The sequence below is a fragment of the Pieris napi genome, chromosome 20 (assembly GCF_905475465.1).
Source record: "Pieris napi chromosome 20, ilPieNapi1.2, whole genome shotgun sequence".
NCBI classification, from domain to species: Eukaryota; Metazoa; Arthropoda; class Insecta; order Lepidoptera; family Pieridae; genus Pieris; species Pieris napi.
This window is the reverse complement of record NC_062253.1, coordinates 3485779-3507932: the sequence shown is the minus strand read 5'-3', so window position 1 is coordinate 3507932 and position 22154 is coordinate 3485779. Positions and strand designations below refer to the sequence as shown.

The window sequence follows — 22154 nt, the reverse complement described above, 5'->3', positions numbered from 1 at the left end:
GTCGGCAAGAACAAAGTGATGTTTATTAAGAAAACAGTGGCCCCGATAGACCATAACATACCATTCAAATTTAGAGTAAAACATTTTGTTATAGAGATTATTTAAACATATACCTTAGTACAAAATTTCGACTGAGCCAACTTAAATGTAAAAAGTTAATTATTATTTTATTATAACAAGGTTACAATCAAGGTTTTTTAGATCCTTAATGGAAAGATAGCGTACTTTTTATGTCTAATTAGAAACACGCTAATAATTATCAATGGTCATCAGAATCGTAAAACAACTTCTTTGAATTGTCAAGAGCATTTATGGATACAATGGATTTTAGCCATTTGACCCGTTTTATTACTGTAAAATAATAATAGTAACAAAATGTTAACTTGAATGCGTCGATCATAAATTAAATTATTAATTTCAATTTACATGTGAGATATTATTAATTGGTTTTAGTTTTTCCATGCCTATATACATTTATGCTCGTCTATATAGAGTCACCTTGTGAGTTGTGTGCGGCGATATTGCGGGTTAGGGAGCGTTCAAGTATTACGTAACTAATGTTACGATGCGGGGCGGGGATTGAATTACGCGTTATTGTTAATATTATTTTCGACTTTCCAGTACTTTACACTACATAATGGTAACTTTTAGGTATAAAGACACTAGGTGGTCAGGAAACGTTTTACTATTGTATACAGAAAAACGTTACGGCGCGTTACATGGGGGGGGGGGGTTTCCCAATAATCTCCAAAAATTGCGTGACGTAATACTTGAACGCTCCCTTACTCGATTGTGATGAAGTTGCATGGATCTGGCTAGGACTGCGCCTACTTAAGTTCTCATGTTATTTTCTCACATTTATATCCTTCCTAAAACATGTTTCCATAAGTACCTGATGGACATCTAGGAACATGTGTGATGTTTGAGAGTAAAAATAAAATAAAATAAATCGATACAATATGAAATTGCTACATATTATGTTTCTATAGCTATTAGATTTGTCGTGCAAAACATGTATGCGGTAATATCATGTGTTTAAAAAGATTTTCCCTACCCATATTGCTTTTAAGATCGAACCGCCGCGGCCGTCTTTGAAAAATTAATGAAACATGAATAATTTAATTACTGCATACTTTAGCATGCACTTTAAAACCATGCCTAATCATTTGACGTCATTTCTTCAATTGTATAAGTTGTAATTGCAGTATTAGTAGCAGTAATGTTAGTTGTTGTAGTTGTATTTAATAATACAGTTTTTATAAGTTCTTTAAGAACTAGAAAAAATCTATCTTCTTCTTCTTCTATCAGGCACGTGTTTTAACAGTCTGGAAAGTGACTCATCACGCATCAGCCTAGTTAAGTCAAACAATTTCTCGTTTATTAATTTTGTAGGAAACACTAACTTCTAATCACTCCAAGGTGATTTTATTTTATCGAATAAACTTTTGTATACTTTGACGCGATGGAAAATTACAAAACTTTAGTTTTTTTGTCGGTTATATCTGCTATTTATGTAGTTATACAGATAGGGGCCATGTAAAAATGTATAAATAAGCAAAAAATTCGAGCAAATGTTAAATGCGCACATAGAAAGAAAGTCCATTGGTGCACAGACGGGGATCGAACCTACTACCTCAGGTATGAGAGTCGCACGCTGAAGCCACTAGGCCAACACTGCTGATAATAAGCAAATCATATACATTTAAAAACCATATATATACAAATGTATACCATTTTGTTGACGTTGCCAGTCGTATGACTCATATTACGTCGCAGCACTTAAATATCAAGGAATTTAATTATTTTCATCACATGACGTTAAATACTTTTAATCAATAAATTAAATAAAACAAAACGTTGGAAAAATAAAAATTGCACCATATGTCAAGGGAATATGGTACAGTTGCCACAATAATTTTGAAAAATTTAAACATGTAAGTAATTGTCAAAAATACATTAGCAAAAATTATTTATGGAATCGCTTATAGTATAAGATCCCGCTATACAACGACCTTCACCGAGATGCTTATTTAATGAAACTTATTTTATATTTAATTTAATATGTCAATAAATATAATCCATATGGGTTGCCTAGCAAATTTCAGTCCAGAGTATGTTTAATTAATATTTAAAAAAATTTTTTTTTATAATTTGCATGTAGTGAATTTTTTGAACTTTTTTCAATCAATATTTTTAATCAGGGTAGTATTCTATATGTATCACTATAACCTTCTTTTATACTAAAGATGTATATATACTTTATTGCCACATAAAAAATATACCCATAAATAATTAATTGATTAAAAACAACCTAACGTTTGCATATTCTATGGGCTTCATACTTTCGATTGGTATAGAATTTATCTAATAATCATACCGGTGAAATGTTTAAAAAAATATTTTTTTTTAAATTAATTAAACATACTCTGGACTGAAATTTGCTAGGCAACCCATATGGATTATATTTATTGACATATTAAATTGTATATAAAATAAGTTTCATTAAATAAGCATCTCGGTGAAGGTCGTTGTATAGCGGGATCTTAGACCATTAGGTAACATTAGGTTTTGTTTTACATAATAATTTTACTATATTTATATTTAAGTACTAAACAATGTTATAGTGTTATTATTAATTTCGGAGTACCTTTACCAAATTTAATATTTTTTATTCACACTTTTATTGCATATAAAAATATATGCAAATGAGGCTTTTAAAATTGTTAATTACATTAGTGAAATCTAAAGCTCGTTAGTCCGTTTTCCTTATAAAATAAAGGCAGTAATTCCCCAGTAGCAAAAACAGTTGTAAACAAAATATATTAATTTAATATAAAGTGTTATTATAACCCCAATAAATGGTATTGTAGTTTTAACGTATAAAAAATAAGTTGGAAATTTGGCTGAGCGTCTTGTTTCTCGTTCATGCAAAGCGGTTGTGGTTAATATTATCAAATAATTACGTTTTACGTGACGTAGGATTGTACCTTAGATACATATATAGCTTGGAGTCAATATAAGGTCAGTAAATATAAGCTTAACTCCTTTATTAATAACAAGATTTGACGTAGTTTTGTTTTGTGGCAAAATAATTTCATGTTTTGGATTTCCGACTCGGGATATGCCAACATACAATTGCCCATGGGTAAAACATTATTTTTGTTGATTTTGATACATTCTATAATACTGTATAACATTTTTGTGTACTACCATCAATAGTTTCCACAGCGCACGCGATGACAGATTTTTTATTGATAAACTTATCACAGGGTTATATTATTGCATTTTTATTAGGGATCCCTGTTTTTAATAATATAGCCTCTGCCATTCAGTGAAGATGTAGCTTTCTAATGGTGAAAGAATTATTGGAATCGGTCCAGTAGTTTTTGTGTGAAAACCTTACAAACATACATACAAAAACACAATTGTTTCCTCTGTATGTGTGTGTCTGTATGTGTATAGATAACGTAAACAGTCTAATTTCACCGTTTTAAAGTTTGACAGTCAAGTACTTACTTATCAAAGATTAAAGGTTTCTAGTACTAAACTAATAATTAAAATTCAACAATGATTTAGCCATTTTGATTTTTTTACAATGGCGTAACACCGACGTCAGGATAATATGAATCATATTTTTTTAGATATATGCAACGCGTAGTACATTTGAAAATAAGTTAATTTTGCTTGCTGACTGTTTATAACTGTGTACACGTACTTGTTTGGCGGGTCCGGGGTATTCCCAACAAGCTTACCGTGATAGCGAAAAAACTGGATTGCCTATAGGTAATTCTAATAATTCATTGAATAGGGATGTTTGTATAAATATCAAAATTACATCTTTCTCTGATTATTATTTTAAGGTCGTCGCCAGTTTTCTCTATTGAAACGCAGCCTGTTTTCTACATTGAGGAGCATTGAAAATCGGCAAATGTTACTAACCAAAGTTACATTTCTTTTGTTTTTATATTATTACTTCAAAAATTGTTAGTAAGTTGGTATTTAAATTAAGAATGTAAATGTTATGTGTGGCTGATATATGTTTTTATTTCTTTTGTTTCATACGTTGTCTATACCTTTCGATTCATCCACCATTTTAGCAAAAGTTATTTGCAACAATCCTGTAAATGACATCACAGAGAACACACTTTTGAGTGGAGACATGAACACATACCCACTAGGTTATATAAAAATAAATATGTTATTCAGATTCAGAGCAGTGTTAACCTAGTGGCTTCAGTGGCCGTAGGTTCGAAACCCGGCTGTACCAATGGAATTATCTATGTGCGTATTTGTCTTTCGGTTGTACGGTGAAGGAAACATCGTGAGGTACACGGTATTCTTTGGAAAAGTCGAGAGCTTGTGTCAGGAACAGAAAGGTGATAACCTACCTTGCCTATTAGAAAAAAAACACATAGAAATCTGAGGCCTATACTAATGGTTGTAATATCACTGGTATTCTTAATTAATGGCAAAGGCCTACAATCCTACAATGAATTTAATTGATTTAAAAATATATTTGTAAAACAATAAGAAACTTATTAAATAATCCATATACATGTACACCCAACACTAGTACATTCATGTCTAGTATCCATACAATAAACACTAACAAAATAAATAAAAAAATAGCTTTTATTTACAATCCAAGTTATATTTCGTTCAAAGAAATTAAATAAACATAAAATTAGATATGGTCCAGGACACTGAAACTCGGGTTGTCTCTCTTTCCCTTTCCCCATACTCCACAAAAATCTCTTGCTTTTCTTATTATGTCGGTACGATTTAATAGTTTTATTTATATTTTCGTACTTCTGTGCCCGTGGAATTAATATTTTGTTTCGCTTTTCTTCACTTTGTATATCTAGGACACTATTCTATGATCTATCTGTTGAAAATGTTTTTTATTTTAATACCGCAAAGAAACCGTTGCATACATACTGCACCTGAAGCCTGCGAATTTTCGATAACACAAAATGGAGATACATCACGTCTTACTTCCGTACGTGTAATCGCCTCTGTTATTCAGCCATGCGTGTGTTTTATAGATAGGAACATGGGTATGTTGTCCGGGGACAAAATAAACAACGAAAATAAAAGAATCGCTCGTTCAAAGTTCTTTGGTTTTTTCTACAATGCGTTCTATTTCACTTAATCAATGAAATATATTCGTAAATTGGTTTGTAGGACTATTTACTAACATATAAAGATTTGATATATTATGAGGTAGCACAAGATAGGTGCATTACCAACTTACCTTACCAAAATACCTTACTTAAAATACTTTTGTCTGACAATTTTTACCTAAAAATAAAATAATAAAAGCGTGTCCTTGTAGCTTCGTTTTATCGCCCTAGATGTATGTTTTCTCTTTCTTAAACAAATTCGGAATTGGGTTTTTAGAGTAATATTAACATACAAATAATATGTATAAATAAAATATTATCTATTAAAAACTATTTTTTTTCTAACTTTTCTCTCAAAATTTTTATAACTGGCCACTTAAAATGTACAGAAAATTGGCAGCCATTTTTTTATATTTCTATTTCCTGCATCAAACCATGGCCACTATCAACAAGCTTGATGTAAGATTTTTAACTGTCGTAAATTCTAAAAGGATATCTTACAGTTTACGAAAATTTTAATCTTGTATCAGTCTTACTTATAACTTCTTACACCACAAATGGCTCTACTAAAGGCAGCTAAAACTGGGTATTCAAAATCTTTAAAAGTTATAAATCAACAGTTTATATAAATATATCTAATTGTTTAAATAAATTTGTAACGGAAACGTCAAAATGTATCACTACAATTTATTTACATTGCACTTTAACGGCGAGTTATAATAAATTCATTCAATAATTCCTTATTTCGTTTAGCTATCAATAACTTACTTTATTATTCGCCTACGCAGGCTTCATTCTTTAGACCATAACGCTTTGTCTTACGTTATATATTTTCATTAGCGCCAGATATATTCAGATTTTCTCTGTTATTGGTAAACCAACAAAAGGTAAATAGAATGCTAAAATCTTTCAAAATAAAAATAATTAATTGTTAATGGTTGGTGTGTGATTAAATGTGTATGAACTTAGTTACATAGTAAAAGAATTGTTAATTGCAATTTTAATAATTAAATCAGTATAAGATTTGATTTATTAAATTCAAAATCCATCATGTTTTGTTTTTAAACGCTATTTAAAAATCACTCATTTATGACAATTGACAATATGTACAAAAACAAGTTAAAAGCTTTTTTTCAAATTTTCTAAATGTTAATTTAAGTACATATTAAGATCTATCGCTAAAAAGGTTTACCTAAAACTATAGTTTGGTGCGGCGCGCGCGCAGTGTAAGAGACACAGTCGCGCATAGATGACTGTTGATCAGTGTTTATAAAATGAATATTTTAATTTCAAAATTGATGTGGAAAAATGGAAGTCGGATTAATCAGTATCTCTTAGCTGTTATAAGTAAGTTTTTGTTTTTGGCTAATCTTACATCTAGATCTAGATTTTTAGTATTATTATTGATGTGTAACTGAAAATTTATAATATTAATTATGTACATTGGCTTTATGTCAAAGCAATTGAGGGTAGTAAAGGCGCATATGATAGGCATATTGTAAGTTAATAAACATTAAAAAATACAAATTTAATTAACATTATTTATTTGAATTTTTAAATTATATATGTGAACATGTATGCTTGCTTCGAATATTCTTAATGACAGCCAGGACAAACGCATAATACATTAGTTTTTGTGTTAAACTTCTGTAACAAAGGCAACTTAAAATTAAAATTACACTAACATTAGAATGGTCTTCTATTAATTTATTGTGCGTGAAAACAAATTTACGTTTAGATTCCGGAAATAATAGATGCTAATTTTAAAACGTTAAATTGATATATTAAGGCTTTTAAGTTGATTTTTTTATTAACCGAATTGAATCACTCAAAAGTTGTTTACGAATATTTTGTGAAAAATTGACAAAATTAAAAAAATAGAATTAAATCGTAGTGAATGATACTAATAACCAGTGGCGTGACAACCTGGTTTTTTCTAATAGGCAAGGAGGTGATCAGCGTGTTTTGTCCACTTATCGACTTTTCGGGTGAGGCATGTCGGTTTCCTCACGTTGTTTTCTATCACTGTACGAGCTAGAAAGTTCATTGGTGCACACCGGGTTTTAACCTACGAACTCTGGGATGAGAGTCGACGAAGGCCTGCTCTTGAAAATGGCAAAAGGCTCGTCTGATGTTAATGATACTGCTGCCCATGGACACTCTCAATGCCAGAGGGCTCAAGAGTACGTTGCCAGCCTTTTCAGAATTTGTACGCTCTTTTATTGAAGGACTCTAAGTCCAATTGGTTCGCAAATACATCAGTGGGCAGCTGGTTCCACATAGTGGTAATGCGTGACACTAATAAAACGCTCAGTTGTGGAACGACGGACGTCGAGATGATACGGATGGACAGCTAAAACATATATAAGCTTATCCATAATACATAAATAGGAATAAACAGCAACAAAGTGTAACATTTAAACTTAATAAAACTTTATTTCGAGCAAAGTAGCTACAAATTACCTGCAAAAACCTGTCCCATATTATGAATATTGTTCATCGATTATTTTTTCTATTGTGACAAAATAATCGATGATATCCGACATCTGAGATGATTAATTGGAAATCAAATTGTGTTTACGCTGTGGAGAAAACAGATGAATAGGTTAAAACCAATGCACTTGGACTTTTTTTTATTAACAAGAGGATAAATAATTTTAATTCTATATTATTATATCTTGGTAGAACTTCATCTTCTCTAGGTGAAGATAAATAAAATAACGGTACAAATTTACTCAGAGAATCGCCATTTACGCGTGTTTTGCGCACCCTAAACCCTTGCTTGTGAGACGTAAATATGTATTTAGTTGCACACTGGTTGAATTCACAAGAATTGCATTATTTATAATTGGTTATAAAAAGGTTTAGGTTTTACGTTTTCTTGTATTGTTTATATTATGTTTTTAGTTAAATTTCAATAAGTTTCCTATTGTATCAGTATTAAGTTACTGAAAAATAGGAAATAAATAAATAAATATTATGAACTTACGAACGTCACGAAACATCTGTATTTTATTATTAAAAAATCAGTAAATTTCACATACATTTTATCAGATCACAAACATAATAACCTAATTAGTCCAATAGAAAGTTGCTTTTGTATTTAAAACTAGATAATTTTTCATCAAAACCACATTCTTAGTCATAACACGAGTCATCCTACTTATGTTAATTTTACTAAAGAAAATTCACAAATTTCTTGTATATATTATAGTATATAAATAGCAATGTCAAGTTAGAAACTTCATAATATTTAAAGTGTACCCCGGGGATAACTTGACATCAACATCACAAGTTTTTAATTGTTACTGTCAAGTCAGTGAATAATTAAAGACAGGCAAATCAACATCAGACAGTTTCTAATCAGACAACTTTATAATCCTATTCAAAACAATTTAAGCTTTGACTGTGACCCTTCTGACTCGAGTCAGCCATTGTCCATGGGCAGTAGCTGTGTAACATTGTAGTTATACAACAGTTTACTTCTCAGTTTGCATTAGGGCTTTCTAGTTACATAAACCGCTAGGATATTCTACTATCGAATACTTTTGAAGTTATACTTCTTTAGGCGCGTTATGAAAAATTAATGAGAGTGAAAGCGCGCACCGTGACACAAAATTAACAGAATGAAGTTGCCCACGGAAGATGCTACGGCATTGGACATAATTTAAAAACAACATTCGAAAAATAATAGAATTTATGTTACACTTAATGTAAGAGAATAATAATAAATATTTATTTATTTAATTTTTCAAATGTAAACTGAACTTTATTGACTATAATGACTCCTTTTCCAGTCTTTGATTATTTAATTGTAATTAATTATTTGCTTGCAATCAAAAACTATTTTTAATAGTGCCAAAGAAGTATAGCTTCTTACGCGCGTGCATAAGTACACACAACCTTTTTTTTTTATATACATGTGTCTTTACTAAGACATCATGGCACATTACAATCTAGCCTAACTTAAGACTAATAAGTAATTTAAGTCTTACCTAATTTACTAATAAGGATTATTACATAAGAAAGTGTCCAATAATACTACATTATGAATCGAATAATGAATCGTATTTCGTAAAAATTTAGGCGAACCTTTTCTCAAAATTATATTTCTTAATGAAACAGACCCCTGATCCATCACAGACTATTAACATCGGTGTATAACCAACGACAATTAAGTTGTCTTTGGTAAGAATTAACGTCGTCATACACATCGTGATACAGCCTAGTTCTCTAATTAAATTGTATCAATCAAATATTTATGGGTAATTTCGTAGTTAGCTGTATAATTTCCCAAGTGATTATGCTGCATTATGCCTAATGTATTCGATGACATATGATGATCAAAGGATTATATAACACTTAAATAACAATATTGTTTATGGACATTTTTTTTACGTCTATGTGAAAGTATGGATACAGCCTGTTTTCGAAAGGTGTAGGCAGAGACAACATACCTCCAATTTCTACTATCATTACATACCTCACTTCCTTCACTCTCGTGATATTCGCGCTGATACCATGACATACACGCTCGTCGATTATGGGAGTTCTTGACTTGGTTTTGAAGAATGAGCCCAGATTATTATATATTAGTACTAGCGGACCCGACAGACGTTGTCCTGCATGATATTTCAAGCGATTAGGATATTAATTAACAAAGTATGACGATACCGACTGCAGCGCCATCTGCCGGACTGATTTGTGAAACTACAACCAGGGCTCCACCCAAACACATACAAAAAAAAACATTCAAATCGGTGCAGCCGTTTAAGACGAGTTCAGTAACATACACACGTATAGTAGAATTATATATATGTAAGCTGCACACGGTGTGCAAATTTGATTAAAATCGGTTAAGTAGTTTAGGAGTCCATGGCGGACAAACAACGTGACGCGTAATTTATATATATTAAGATATACAATTTGCAGATTATCAACCGCAATTTTTTCTTAATTTTATGTTTAATTATAAATCTTAAATTTATAATCTAATGTTTTTTTTCTCTCTTCATGTTTGTGATGTTTGCTTATAAGATATCACATTAAATCTTTTATTTTGTTTTTCTATTTGTGTGCCGAGCGTTGGCAACGTTTGTAAATAAATAAATATACTATAATTGCCTAATGCCTATGTAAATTTTATATAACATTTTTATAATTTTATTTTTAAATTTTATGCAATTTAGTTTATAACTGTACTGGAAGCTTCGACAAGTTGTTTTCAAAAATGATATCATTTCGTATCAAGCAATTAAAATGTTCAAAATGAAACGGAAATTAATTCTGTTTTACATTACTTGAAGAAGTATTTAATTACTGTTTTTGTAATTCACTTTTTTTACTTGTCAATTCGTCAATTTTATTTATAGTTTTTTTTACTTCCTATACCGAATGTTTTGTTAATTTATTGATGATATTACTTCTATTCATTCACAATTTGAAAGAAAATCCAATTCACAGTATACGTTGTTAAATAATGTTTACTAAGAAGCGTGCAGCGCGGCGGTTCCACAATATTATGGACTAGAAACTTAAACTTAAATAACTATAACGAAAGAAGAAGAAACTTAAGGCTTTTTTAATCTGTTTCTAATATTTTTAGATGATAAAACTTCTTAAAGTAATTTCGCCGAAAAAATTCATAAATGAAACACGTGAGCAACGCTCCGTAGAATTTGAAGTAAAAGGGCACAAACGTCACTCGAATAGTACAACATTATATCGATTGTAAAAATCGTATCATTAGTTCTGCCCTGCGATTCTGTAACTCACTTCACGAACTCACACAGCGGTTTTCGCATCGGCGGTCTCTCTCAAATCAGTCGTGAAGCAGTCATTTTATGATTTGGCATTCTGATAAACAATAAAGTACAAGATCCCACCTTTTCAGAATGCCAAATCATAAAATGACTGCTTCACGACTGATTTGAGAGCGACCGCCGATGCGAAAACCGCTGTGTGAGTTCGTGAAGTGAGTTACAGAATCGCAGGGCTGGCCAGCTAAATAAAACTGTATAAATTGTACGATTCCAGAATATTTTACACTTGAATTTAGCATAACAAGTACCACACGGCTTCCCAATTCCGGAATTGTAATTGTCGGACGTTAACCCGATGCATGCATTTTATGCATATTTTATTTCCCTAATATCGTTTGGTTCATTAAAAACAAGAAACTTGTTAAAATATTTGTATTTTAAAGCAATGTAACACCCTCTTTGTAGTTATAATCGAAAGGTTGAGTAACCTTACGGTCGAGACAAGCGACAAGCGGGAACGTCGAACGAATTTGTATGAAAATGGTCACGTGATAAAGCGTGAGCTAATGTCATACAAATTTGATAAGCGTTAGTGGGTCACGATTGTGGCAAAAGTGATTTTGTCTCAAGCCCCTTATACAAAATTTTTGCGTTTAGAAACTAGTAGAAACTTTACTTTACGATGAATGTGATATTGAACAAATATAAAAAAGGATTTTAATGTATTAAAGTTATGATAATCTCAAACAAACACGTGTAAAAGATATAATGTGTAATTAATCTGTTAATTTAAATAGTTTGTAATTAATTTTATCGTCCTAGACAGATAAGCTAAATTTGTTTTATTGTTTAATAATAAAAATATGTTAGATCCCGAACCTATTTAAATATTTTTTTTTTCAGTAACAATACCACTACTAAGTTTCGGCATGGTACAAGGATGGCTGTCACCAATGATATCAGTGCTCCAGTCATCCAATGGCCCTGCCCCAGAGCCATTCACACCATCAGACATATCCTGGATGACATCCGTAACTTACATCACAGCTATCATTATTGGGGCGCCGATGGGATACCTCACAGATAGATACGGAAGGCGAGCAATGACTTTAATCACTACTCTGTCTTTAATTGTGAGTATATGCCTTATGGTGTCTTATGCCAAAGCAGTGTTGGTCTAGAGGCTTCAGCGACTCTCATCTCTGAGATCGTTGGTTCGATCCCCGGCTATACACCAATGGACTTTCTGTTTATTTGAGCATTTAACGTACGCTCAAATGGTGAAGGAAAATATCGTGAGGAAACCGGCTTGCCTTAGACCCAAAAAGATCCCCTATTTGGCTATTAGATTGACAAATGATCATGAAACAGATACAAAAATCTGAGGCACAGACCTAAAAAAAGTTGTAGCGCCACTGATTTGTTTATGTTTTATGTGCCTTGTGTGTTGTGAGAATATTAAAAAAGCATTATTGCAAACCACTTCCTTCGAGTCTTCTAGACGATTAATATTTTGAAACGATAGTTTGATTTTTATTGATCAATGAATTCGACGTTAGAGGGTCACATCTGTCGAAATGTTTTTGTCTATGTCTCCTGAGAGGTCACATATCAACAATAAAGTATACTGGCTAATAAGTTTTTAAACTGAAACTTCTTAAGAAGTATTTTTATTAATTATTAAAAAGGTTATTTTTATTAGGTATTGAAGAAGAACTATGGATTTTGAATTAAATTAATTGAAAAATTCGCGTTTATGTCTGTTAATAGAACTAATTTGTATAGTACGCAAACAAATATAATATGGTATTATTTCTATTAAATGTTTCTCCCCGGGATCGAACTAACGTTGAACACCATCGCGAAGGCTTCATCAAAACAACGCAACATATTTATGAATTATAGAAATCACGTACAAATTATAATTCCTTTCCGGTTTGCGGATATTTCCTAGATTCTCATATTTTATTGGTCAAGGCTTGTGTTTATGTGAATAATATAGATGATCACATATAATTATAGTTTAAAATACAATCGAATCAGGAGATTAAGATCTTAAATATAGTTTTTACATAGATAAGTTTATTTTATGGTTTAAAACTTTATCAACACACAATTTATGATAGAGTAGATTTTTTTATAGAACAGGGGGCAGGAGGCTCACCTGATGTTAATTGATACTCCATAAACGCCCATGGACACTCTCAATGCCGAAAAAACGGCATGGAAATTTAAAAAACTGAATTTTTCTTAATCTGTGGTACTATAAAGTTTTGTTTATTTTATTTCCGGCGGGAAACGATCATCATTTATTTACAAAACTTGCACTAAACAAAAAATTAACAATGGTGGTTTATTGTTTGTTTTTGTGAACTAAAAACAATGTTGTGGAATGTCTTCGCGGAAGACGAACTTCCTTCCTAATAGCATTATTCTTAAAATTGAACTTGTTTTTTGATCTAGACATTGACCTCTATGAATCCGAAAGTAAATATTTTACTTTTTGTGTATTATTAGCAAACTTGTTTTGCTTTTTTTGCTCTGTTTTTCTGGGTCTATAATAGTTTATAGTCATTGTATAATCGTATGAAATTATTTATTTTAACTTCGTTACATTACAAATAAAAACAAGAAACATAAATTATTAGGGATGCAACAGAAAAACTAAAGTAGTACAAGAAGTCCATTACCAAATCAACAGAAATTCAAACTTAATCATAAATAAAATAAAAAATTGTTTAAAAACTAAACGAATAAAAAAATACATGAGTTACAAAAGTTACGATTGAGGAGGATAGGATTTGGTTTGATTTGGTTTATGTAGACGATTTTTTTAAATTTTATAACTAAATAATAAATCTACTAACATTAGTATTACGTATTAATTCAGAATAATACACACATTTACAATACACTTACGAGACTGAAATTATTCGGTGATCAGCCTTCTGTGCTATTCAAATCCTAAACAATTTTATTCACATTTCCGAGGATCAAAAACACGTGGAAGTAAAACTTAGTGAAACAGCTGATATTCGGATCTTTTAAATCCGATTAAAAAACTAACCATAGAGCAGTGGCGTAACTATACCATCTATACCATCCCGTGGCAAATTCTTTTGATAGGGCCCTATCAGTAACTAACTCAGTTTAATTTTAATAAACTGAGATTTTCAGCGGACTCAATTACACGTTGTATATGTCCCACTAATGGCCATAGGCCTCTTCTCTTAGGCGAGAGGGAATGGTCTGTAGTCCCCACGCTAGCCCAATTCGTATTGGAGACTTAATTCATCCATAGAAGACAATATCTCTTGGTCAGGGGCCCTCTTGGGTCGGGGTCCCGTGGCATTTTGCCAGCCCTGCCACCCTATTGTTATGCCACTGATAGAACAGTGTGTTGTGGCTAGGCTGTGAATCCAGATATACGTTCAAAATGCGTTATACGGAAAATGAAGAACGGCATGTCTTACCCTTAGATTCATAGTCGAGATTCAGTGTGCCCATACGGAAAAAAATACTGTTATTTTAACATATGGGAGTATAATCACGCTAAGTTTCGACTCGGGCCTATATACATAATAGAAAGTTTTCAACAGAAATCTTAGGCTAAAACCATAGACTTCCACGATTTTTTTAACATAACACATAACTAACATTTTCAGATATATTGGCAAATAAAGCTGATCTGCCTGGAACCATGGGCGTTGATTCTCGCCCGGGCAGTAGCTGGTATACCCTGCTCGGCCTGCTATATCGTCCTGCCCATTTATTTGAAGGAGATCAGTGATATTGATTTGAGAGGCGCCTTGGGTTCATTGCTTATTTTAAACAGGTATTATGTGAGATCTATTAGACCTGAAGTGGACTAGAAGACAGCTCAATAGCTCTTAAATCGGTTGAACAATACTTAATGTGCTTTCAGCAATTGTTGCGAGGGACTGTCTTCTGTCAACTTCATATAATTAGATGATTATTTGATGTTATGATTTATAGTGTATTATAATTACCTTATTAATCCAATCTTTTGCCGGGAACTTGGTTAATTCAATTAAGATTGTGTCAATATATGTGTGTGTACATATCTACATAATAATTTAGTTATTTGCTGCATTGCAAAAACTTTTCCACTGTATTAAATTTCACATTTTAGTATCGAAATAATTATTTGTTTCTAAGTATTATTGGCGGATTTAGTATATGTATTGACATAAGAACATCGACGATTCTTTGATATGTTATATCTTTATGTAAACTGTAATATGTCGTAATTATTACCATATAAATCTATTTCAACAATGTCTTAATGTAGAGCTTTTTAATTAAATTTAAATTTATTTGGCAACCAAGGCCTGCATTGTACGGCGTAGAAGAATTAACATATATAAGATATTATGATAATTAAATTTTTTAACTTTGACACGAAATAAACATTTAATTATCTGCTATATTATTAATATTTATTTTTGCGTATTCTGACGTCTATATGAGGAAACGAGGACACAATATTTTGGAGTTTGAGAATTTGATAAATACCATTGTCAGTAGTTAAACATAGAAATTATTCAAAGTTATTAATATAATGCTTACCAATTAGTAGTTCATGTTCTATTGGTTTTGCTATTTCAAACCTTCAATACTTTCATAATGGGGTATCTCCCAAGGTTACTTGTTAGTGTCCATGTTCTTTGTTGTTTATATTAATGAGTATAATTTTAAAATTTACAGAAACATTGGATATTTAATGAGCTACGTACTAGCTGATCTTCTAGACGTTACCACAATGCTATGGATAGGTTTCTTGGTACCTACAGTCGTGTTCTTCATATTTTTCGCTATGCCTGAGACTCCCGAGTTCCTTGTGAAGCAAGGAAAAGTTGACGTAAGTGATCTAAAGAATGTTTTTATAGATCTTAAACAGTAATACTGTTATAATCCGTTTTCAGTCGTAAGAAATAAAAATTATGAGAAAATTATATTAATATATCGTGTTATGTAATGTACATTTAGAAGCAAACATTTTTTACTGACTTTTATGTACATATATTGTGTTATATTATGAACTATGTTTTAATTTTTTATCTATCATTAACCTACATAATTAGTGTTCGTTAATAATACATATGTATAAGAAACCTTCTGATTTAAAATTACAGAAACTCTATGGAACTAAATGTGTATGAAAATTTGTCGACACGAGCTGTCTTCTTCTTCTTCTTGAAGTGCCTCTCCACTACTGGAGGTTTGCGGTCAGCTCGTCATACTCCTTCTTATTTTTCGCCAAGCGCATCAGCTGTTCTACGCTGGCCACTCCCGTCCATTCTTTAATATTGCGGAGCCACGACTTCCTCCTTCTGCTAGCGCGTAATTTCCCCTCGACCTTGCCCAACATGATTACTTGAAGAAGTCGGTACCGTTCGTGTCGAAACACATGTCCCAAGTAACTTATCTTCTTCTTTTTAATGTTCAACGTGAGTTCTCGGGATCGTTTGGCGCGCCGTAGAACTTCTTCGTTCGTGACTCTATGGACCCAGCTTATCCTCAGCATTCTTCGAACTGTCTAGTTCATACAAATTTAGTTTTCGACTTATACACTGTTAAGGCATCTTGAATATACCTCCATCTCATCAACATGTACTTTAACGACATTATTTTACAGGAAGCGAAGTCAGTATTCGCATGGCTTCGTGGTGTTCCTGTAACTGACCGTTCCGTTGAGCAAGACATTGACACTATTGTTAAAGTTGAGAAACAAACTAAAGCTGAGCAAAAATCTGTTTGGAAAATTATATGTAAGTTGTTAGACTTTCCATAAACGATCTTTTATCATAGCCTGGTTTCTTAGTTGTTTAAAGATAAAGGCCAAAAAATTTTACGGCTTTTCTTAATACATTTCTAGCTTTAGAATTTTTGATAGCTTGGATTGTACAGAGTTAAAATGATCATTCTATTTTGTTTTCCCGAGAATATTTTAAATAAACAAAACTTTAAACTACTATTTGCTTTAAAGCCCTCCAAACCCAAGACTGGCTAATTACGCATTAGATAACATATAACACAGGTATGTGCGCGGACGCAACTTCTGTACCAGCTGACATCAGAGGTTAGGGTTGATAAATATCGCCAAAGCCTAGGTCAATTCCATTGACGGCTACCGAAATGGTTATAGTTAGTTTATTTGTATAGTTCAGCCCTGGTATTCGAACTTGAATCCTTTTACCAGATATCACTCCCAATAGTTTATTTTGCTACCTTGCTTTCAGGGAAAGACAGGCCCACGTTCAAAGCCTTCATCATCACGCTGGTTATCAAAATCACCCAACAGTTTGACGGCTACCTCATCGTTCTCATATACGCTGGTTTCGTTACTGAAAAAGCAGCTGAATCCATCACCTTCAAGTTGTCTCCTAACAAACAAGTTATGATGATTGGTCTGGTGCAATTGTTTGGATCTATAGTTGCTACTTGCATTGTTGAACGGACAGGAAGGAAGGTAATCAAATTCTATACAATAATGTTATATATTTACTAGCTGACCCGGCAAACGTTGTTTTTCCATGTATATTATTTCTAGGAAACATTTTTAAATCAATAAAAATAACTATCTACAGTAATAAAAAGAAGGGGTTGATCGTAGAGGGGTGCAAATTAGGGGTTGTATTTATTTTTGTATATTGTATCATAAAAAAATTGTCTAAAAAATAAAAATTCATATTACTCAGTGGTTTGAAAGATAGATAGTAGCCGAAACGAACATTGTGACACGAGAATTTTATATATTGGATGACCATGTTTTAGAAGGACAGCCTACCATCTGAGAGTGAGAATAATTGGTTGTAATATCTCCTATACATGTGAAAGCAATATCTCTCTCTCTTTAATAGGCAGCTAATGTCTGAGCGTCGTGGTCAGTGATGAAGCATAGAGCGGACTATCTCTTTCCATTGGCTTCTGTCCAGCGCTTCTCTTATGAGTTTTGCAGACGATGAGTCTTTCACTTGATCGGTCAATCTGGTTGGTGAACGGCCTCGTGATCTTTTACCTTCTGTGTTACCAACCACGATTAGTTTCTTGAAGTTCTCATCGCCTCTGCGCATTTTATGGCCGACATAAGATCCTACTCATAATTTGCCTGATTATGCTGTTGGCAATTTCATTGGATTCGAGCTATATAAATGATATATAGGTTTTCATCTTCGTAGTCTTCATTACTGATGCTTATTGCCTGTCTTGAAAAGACCAAACCGACTCGTGCCTTTTCTCTTACTATTACTAATTTCTCGACAATATCCAGTCCTCTTCTGGAAATATGACCAAAGGACCAGTTAAGATATAGTTTCTATACGTATTAAAATATTCTACATTCAAGGAAGTATACATTTTATTTAACACTAATTTAGTAGTATGTAAAATCGAGAACCCTGTAGATATTGTAAAGCAATAATCAGTCAGGGGCATTATTGAAACCATAAGTTGTAAGGCGTAAATAATTTTTTGAAGGTTAAAGAATATATAATTATTGGAGATATTTTTTACCAAAGTGTAATTAATTTTTTTTATTAGTTTTCTACTCTTTGCCTGCATTCCACGTAACATTAAATCGATTACAATTACAATTCAATATTTACTTAAACGAGTTACACCAAGACTAGCGCTAAGTACGAGTCCCATATGCCAAAAGTATTGGATTTAGTATAAGATCCCGATATACAACGACCTTCACCGAGATGCTTATTTAATTAAACGTATTTTATATTTAATTTAATATCTCAATAAATATAATCCATATGGGTTGCCTAGCAAATTTCAGTCCAGAGTATGTTTAATTAATATTAAAAAAAAATTTTTTATAATTTGCATGTAGTAAATTTTTTTAATTTTTTTCAATCAATATTTTTAATCAGGGTAGTATATATATGTATCACTATAACTTTCTTTTTTACTAAAGATGTATACATATATACTTTAGTGTCACATAAAAAATATACACATAAATAATTAATTGATTAAAAACAACCTAACGTTTGCATATTCTATGGGTTTCACACTTTCGATTGGTATAGAATTTATCTAATAATCATACCGGTGAAATGTTTAAAAAAATATATATTTTTTAATATTAATTAAAATACTCTGGACTGAAATTTGCTAGGCAACCCATATGGATTATATTTATTGACATATTAAATTAAATATAAAATACGTATCATTAAATAAACATCTCGGTGAAGGTCGTTGTATATCGGGATCTTAGACCAATTTTGACACACGGAAGCTACAGAGCTAATTCTCGACCTTGCAATTCTAACCCTAGTGACGTCATCACCCAATAGAATTCTTTAAATATACACAGCGATGAATCTAACTTGGAATGACATAGTATCAAACTCAATTATATCGCTCTGATTAAGTGGTATTTTTTCAGCTACTATTAGTCTCCACATCATTCGCGGTTGGTGTTGGTATGCTGATTCTCTCAGCGTGGTTCTATTTCACTGGTTTGGGGAGCTGGTTGCCGGGCTGGGTTCCCGTAGTGGCTATGTGTGTGTGTATCTTCGCTGATGCGGCTGGATTCCAACCTATATCGTATATTATTATCACCGATTTGTTCACATTTCAAGTAAGTTGGATAATTATTATATTTATTTGCATTTAACATACGCTAATCTATTTTTGTTTGTCTCTCTTTATCTTGGGGTCATCACAATTTGGCAGAAAGAGATGAAAGAGTACTTTACTTTTTGGTAGTATAAAGCATGTTTAGCAGTCAAACATTCACTCGAATTACGTTCTAAAGCTAAGGAATAAAATGCCTTCAATCAATCATTGTACATACAAATAATATACAAAATAAAACAAAATACTAAATGATAAATAAAAAATGTTTACAATATAGTGTTAATTAATTAATAGTTAATTTAATAACTGGATAATTTTAATGAGTATATTTTATTTACACTTTGGTAAATGGGTATATAAGAAAATCCCTCATACAAATTCCTCTTAATCGTATAACAGACAAATTGTACTCTTTTAACCGTTCGTCTCTTTCTGTGAAATGCTGTTTACCCTGTGTTGAAGCGAGACAAATCCTTTAGTGACAGTTCAGAGGTTTAGGCTAGACTACACTTGTAAAATAATCTGATTATTGCAACCAACTTTCACTGAGTGTGTTTAACATAAAAATGTTTACTTTCCTTTTGTTATACAATCCTAGTACTTTTAAATATTTGTTTATCATTATTTTATTAGTTGTACCTTGTAATACGTAACATATTTCATCTATTTGGCTTTTGTTTGAAATCGTTCTTCCAAGTGAGCTTTATGTGTATTTCCGCTACCTCCCCATAATAATCCTTTAACGTTGGATTTATGAACTTTTTTCTATTGGATTTTGAACTTAGCATAATCAAGGTCAATAGACTGTCCTGTTTCATAAACCAGGCTTATATAGTTACTAGCGGAACCGACAGACGTTGTCCCGCATGATATTTCAAGCTATTAGGATATTAAAGTATGAAAGTACCGACTGCAGCGCCACCTGCCGGGCTGATTTGTGAATCTAAACCATTCCCAGATCCCCTTGAACACACACAAAAAATTTCATCAAAATCGGTCCAGTCGTTTGAGAGAAGTTCAGTGACATACACACAGAAGAATTATATATATAAAGATTACAACATTGATTTGATTGTATTATTACAGCTTCGCGGGACTGTGTCATCGTTCGCAAATATCTGCGCGAAACTCAGCAATTTTGTTCAAATGAAGTGGTTCACGAAGGTCTGCGAACTAATCAGCATACATTGGACTTTTCTCTTCTTTGCTATTGTATCATTTTCCGCCTGTATTTACACTGTAATAGCTTTTCCAGAAACGAGGCATAAATCTGTTGAAGAAATATATGCGAAGTTAGAAAAGAAGAAAGAGCGCGCTGAGGTCGCATAGAACGCCTTTTTTGTCCTTTTCACTCTTGTGTCACATTCCATATATATGTAAGACAAAATAATCTTCAACTAGTTTTCGTAGTAAGATAAAGTTAAGATGCTAATCACTTAACTTGATCTAACGAAAACTTTCGCGTTTATAGTTAAGTCTGGCATATTATACATAGTCCAAATCTCACTAGAAAGCTCACGATTATTCAAACTGTTTTAACTCTTTCGATCTACGCGATAGTTTTTGTTTTATTCGATGTTTGGACTATTAACCTTATCAGACCAAATAATAATTAACTTGACAAATTGACCAGGTTATCATGAACGCAAGACTGGTATAATATTATTTAAGATAATTGTGCATTATTTATCAGAATTTCAAGTGATGGATCTTGATAGTGGTGATAGAATAGTAATGACGTTATTTGTACTGAATTTGTGACATATATTTTAATTGGTGTTTTAAGAGTAATAAACGTAGACCTCCAAAATAGTAATTCTAACTTATCGAGCTTTTGTACCCTATTTTTTTAGTGCTACCAAAATGAGCACTGAGCAAACTTTGCTTGGCCCAGTACAAATCCTCAGTCATATCAGCAAAGACACAATGTACAAACAACAAAAACTAAATTTAAAAATTCTATAAAAGAAACTATTATTTGAATTTTATATGAAACTATAATTCAAAGCTACGAAATATTCATAAAAACTGAGACTTAAATCGCTTTTTTAATCTTCCTTATCATTTTTGACACTGAACGGCGGATCTAGCATTTGCGTTTTGGTCACACAGTATATGTCCATTTATGTACATAGTATAGTCTCGTTATATAAGTAAATCTACTAATAAAAGTTATTTTGTATAAAAAAATTGTGATATAGCAAGACGTGAGGGTATACGTGATAACATATGGGCTGAAAAGTTCGTGAGCTAACATATTTTTTTTGATCGAATTTGATTTTATTATTCAATATACATATAGTCTTTAACCGATTATAGCGATCATACAATTTTTTGATTCCATTTTCATAGTACGATTTGTGTTAAGCCTCAAAATAGGCTATCTTAAAAGTCTCAGCTATCTTAATGAAGTACACTTTTCGGTAATCCAAAATTATTTTGTGGACTTTATTGATGTTTTCGTCGGTAAGAGCCTTTTTGGGGGGTCCACCGCGTGCATCGTCCTCGGTGCTTATTTCGCCTCGTTTAAACTTAGCAAACCACTTCTCAACGGTTGATTTTCGTGGTGCAGAGTCCGAGTAATGTTTATGAAGCCAAGCTTTGGCTTCAATAGAAATTTTTTTCGCCAAAAAGCAATGCTTTATACACG

The 22154-nt window shown here is 32.1% G+C and overlaps 1 protein-coding gene across 2 annotated transcripts; it reads left to right on the top strand.

Moving 5' to 3' along the window:
- Positions 1–2900: 2900 nt before the first annotated feature.
- Positions 2901–21316, top strand: LOC125059955 (facilitated trehalose transporter Tret1-like). Of its 2 annotated transcripts, none has more exons than XM_047664671.1 (8): positions 2901–3021; positions 11789–12018; positions 14551–14720; positions 15614–15767; positions 16545–16677; positions 17149–17378; positions 19311–19505; positions 20591–21316. In XM_047664671.1, the coding sequence occupies exons 2-8, from the start codon at positions 11815–11817 to the stop codon at positions 20831–20833; spliced, it is 1329 nt and encodes a 442-aa protein (XP_047520627.1). In that variant the 5' UTR covers positions 2901–3021; positions 11789–11814; the 3' UTR covers positions 20834–21316. The 2 variants fall into 2 exon arrangements, with proteins under 2 accessions (XP_047520627.1, XP_047520626.1); XM_047664670.1 differs by lacking the exon at positions 2901–3021 and adding an exon at positions 6331–6470.
- Positions 21317–22154: the final 838 nt, after the last annotated feature.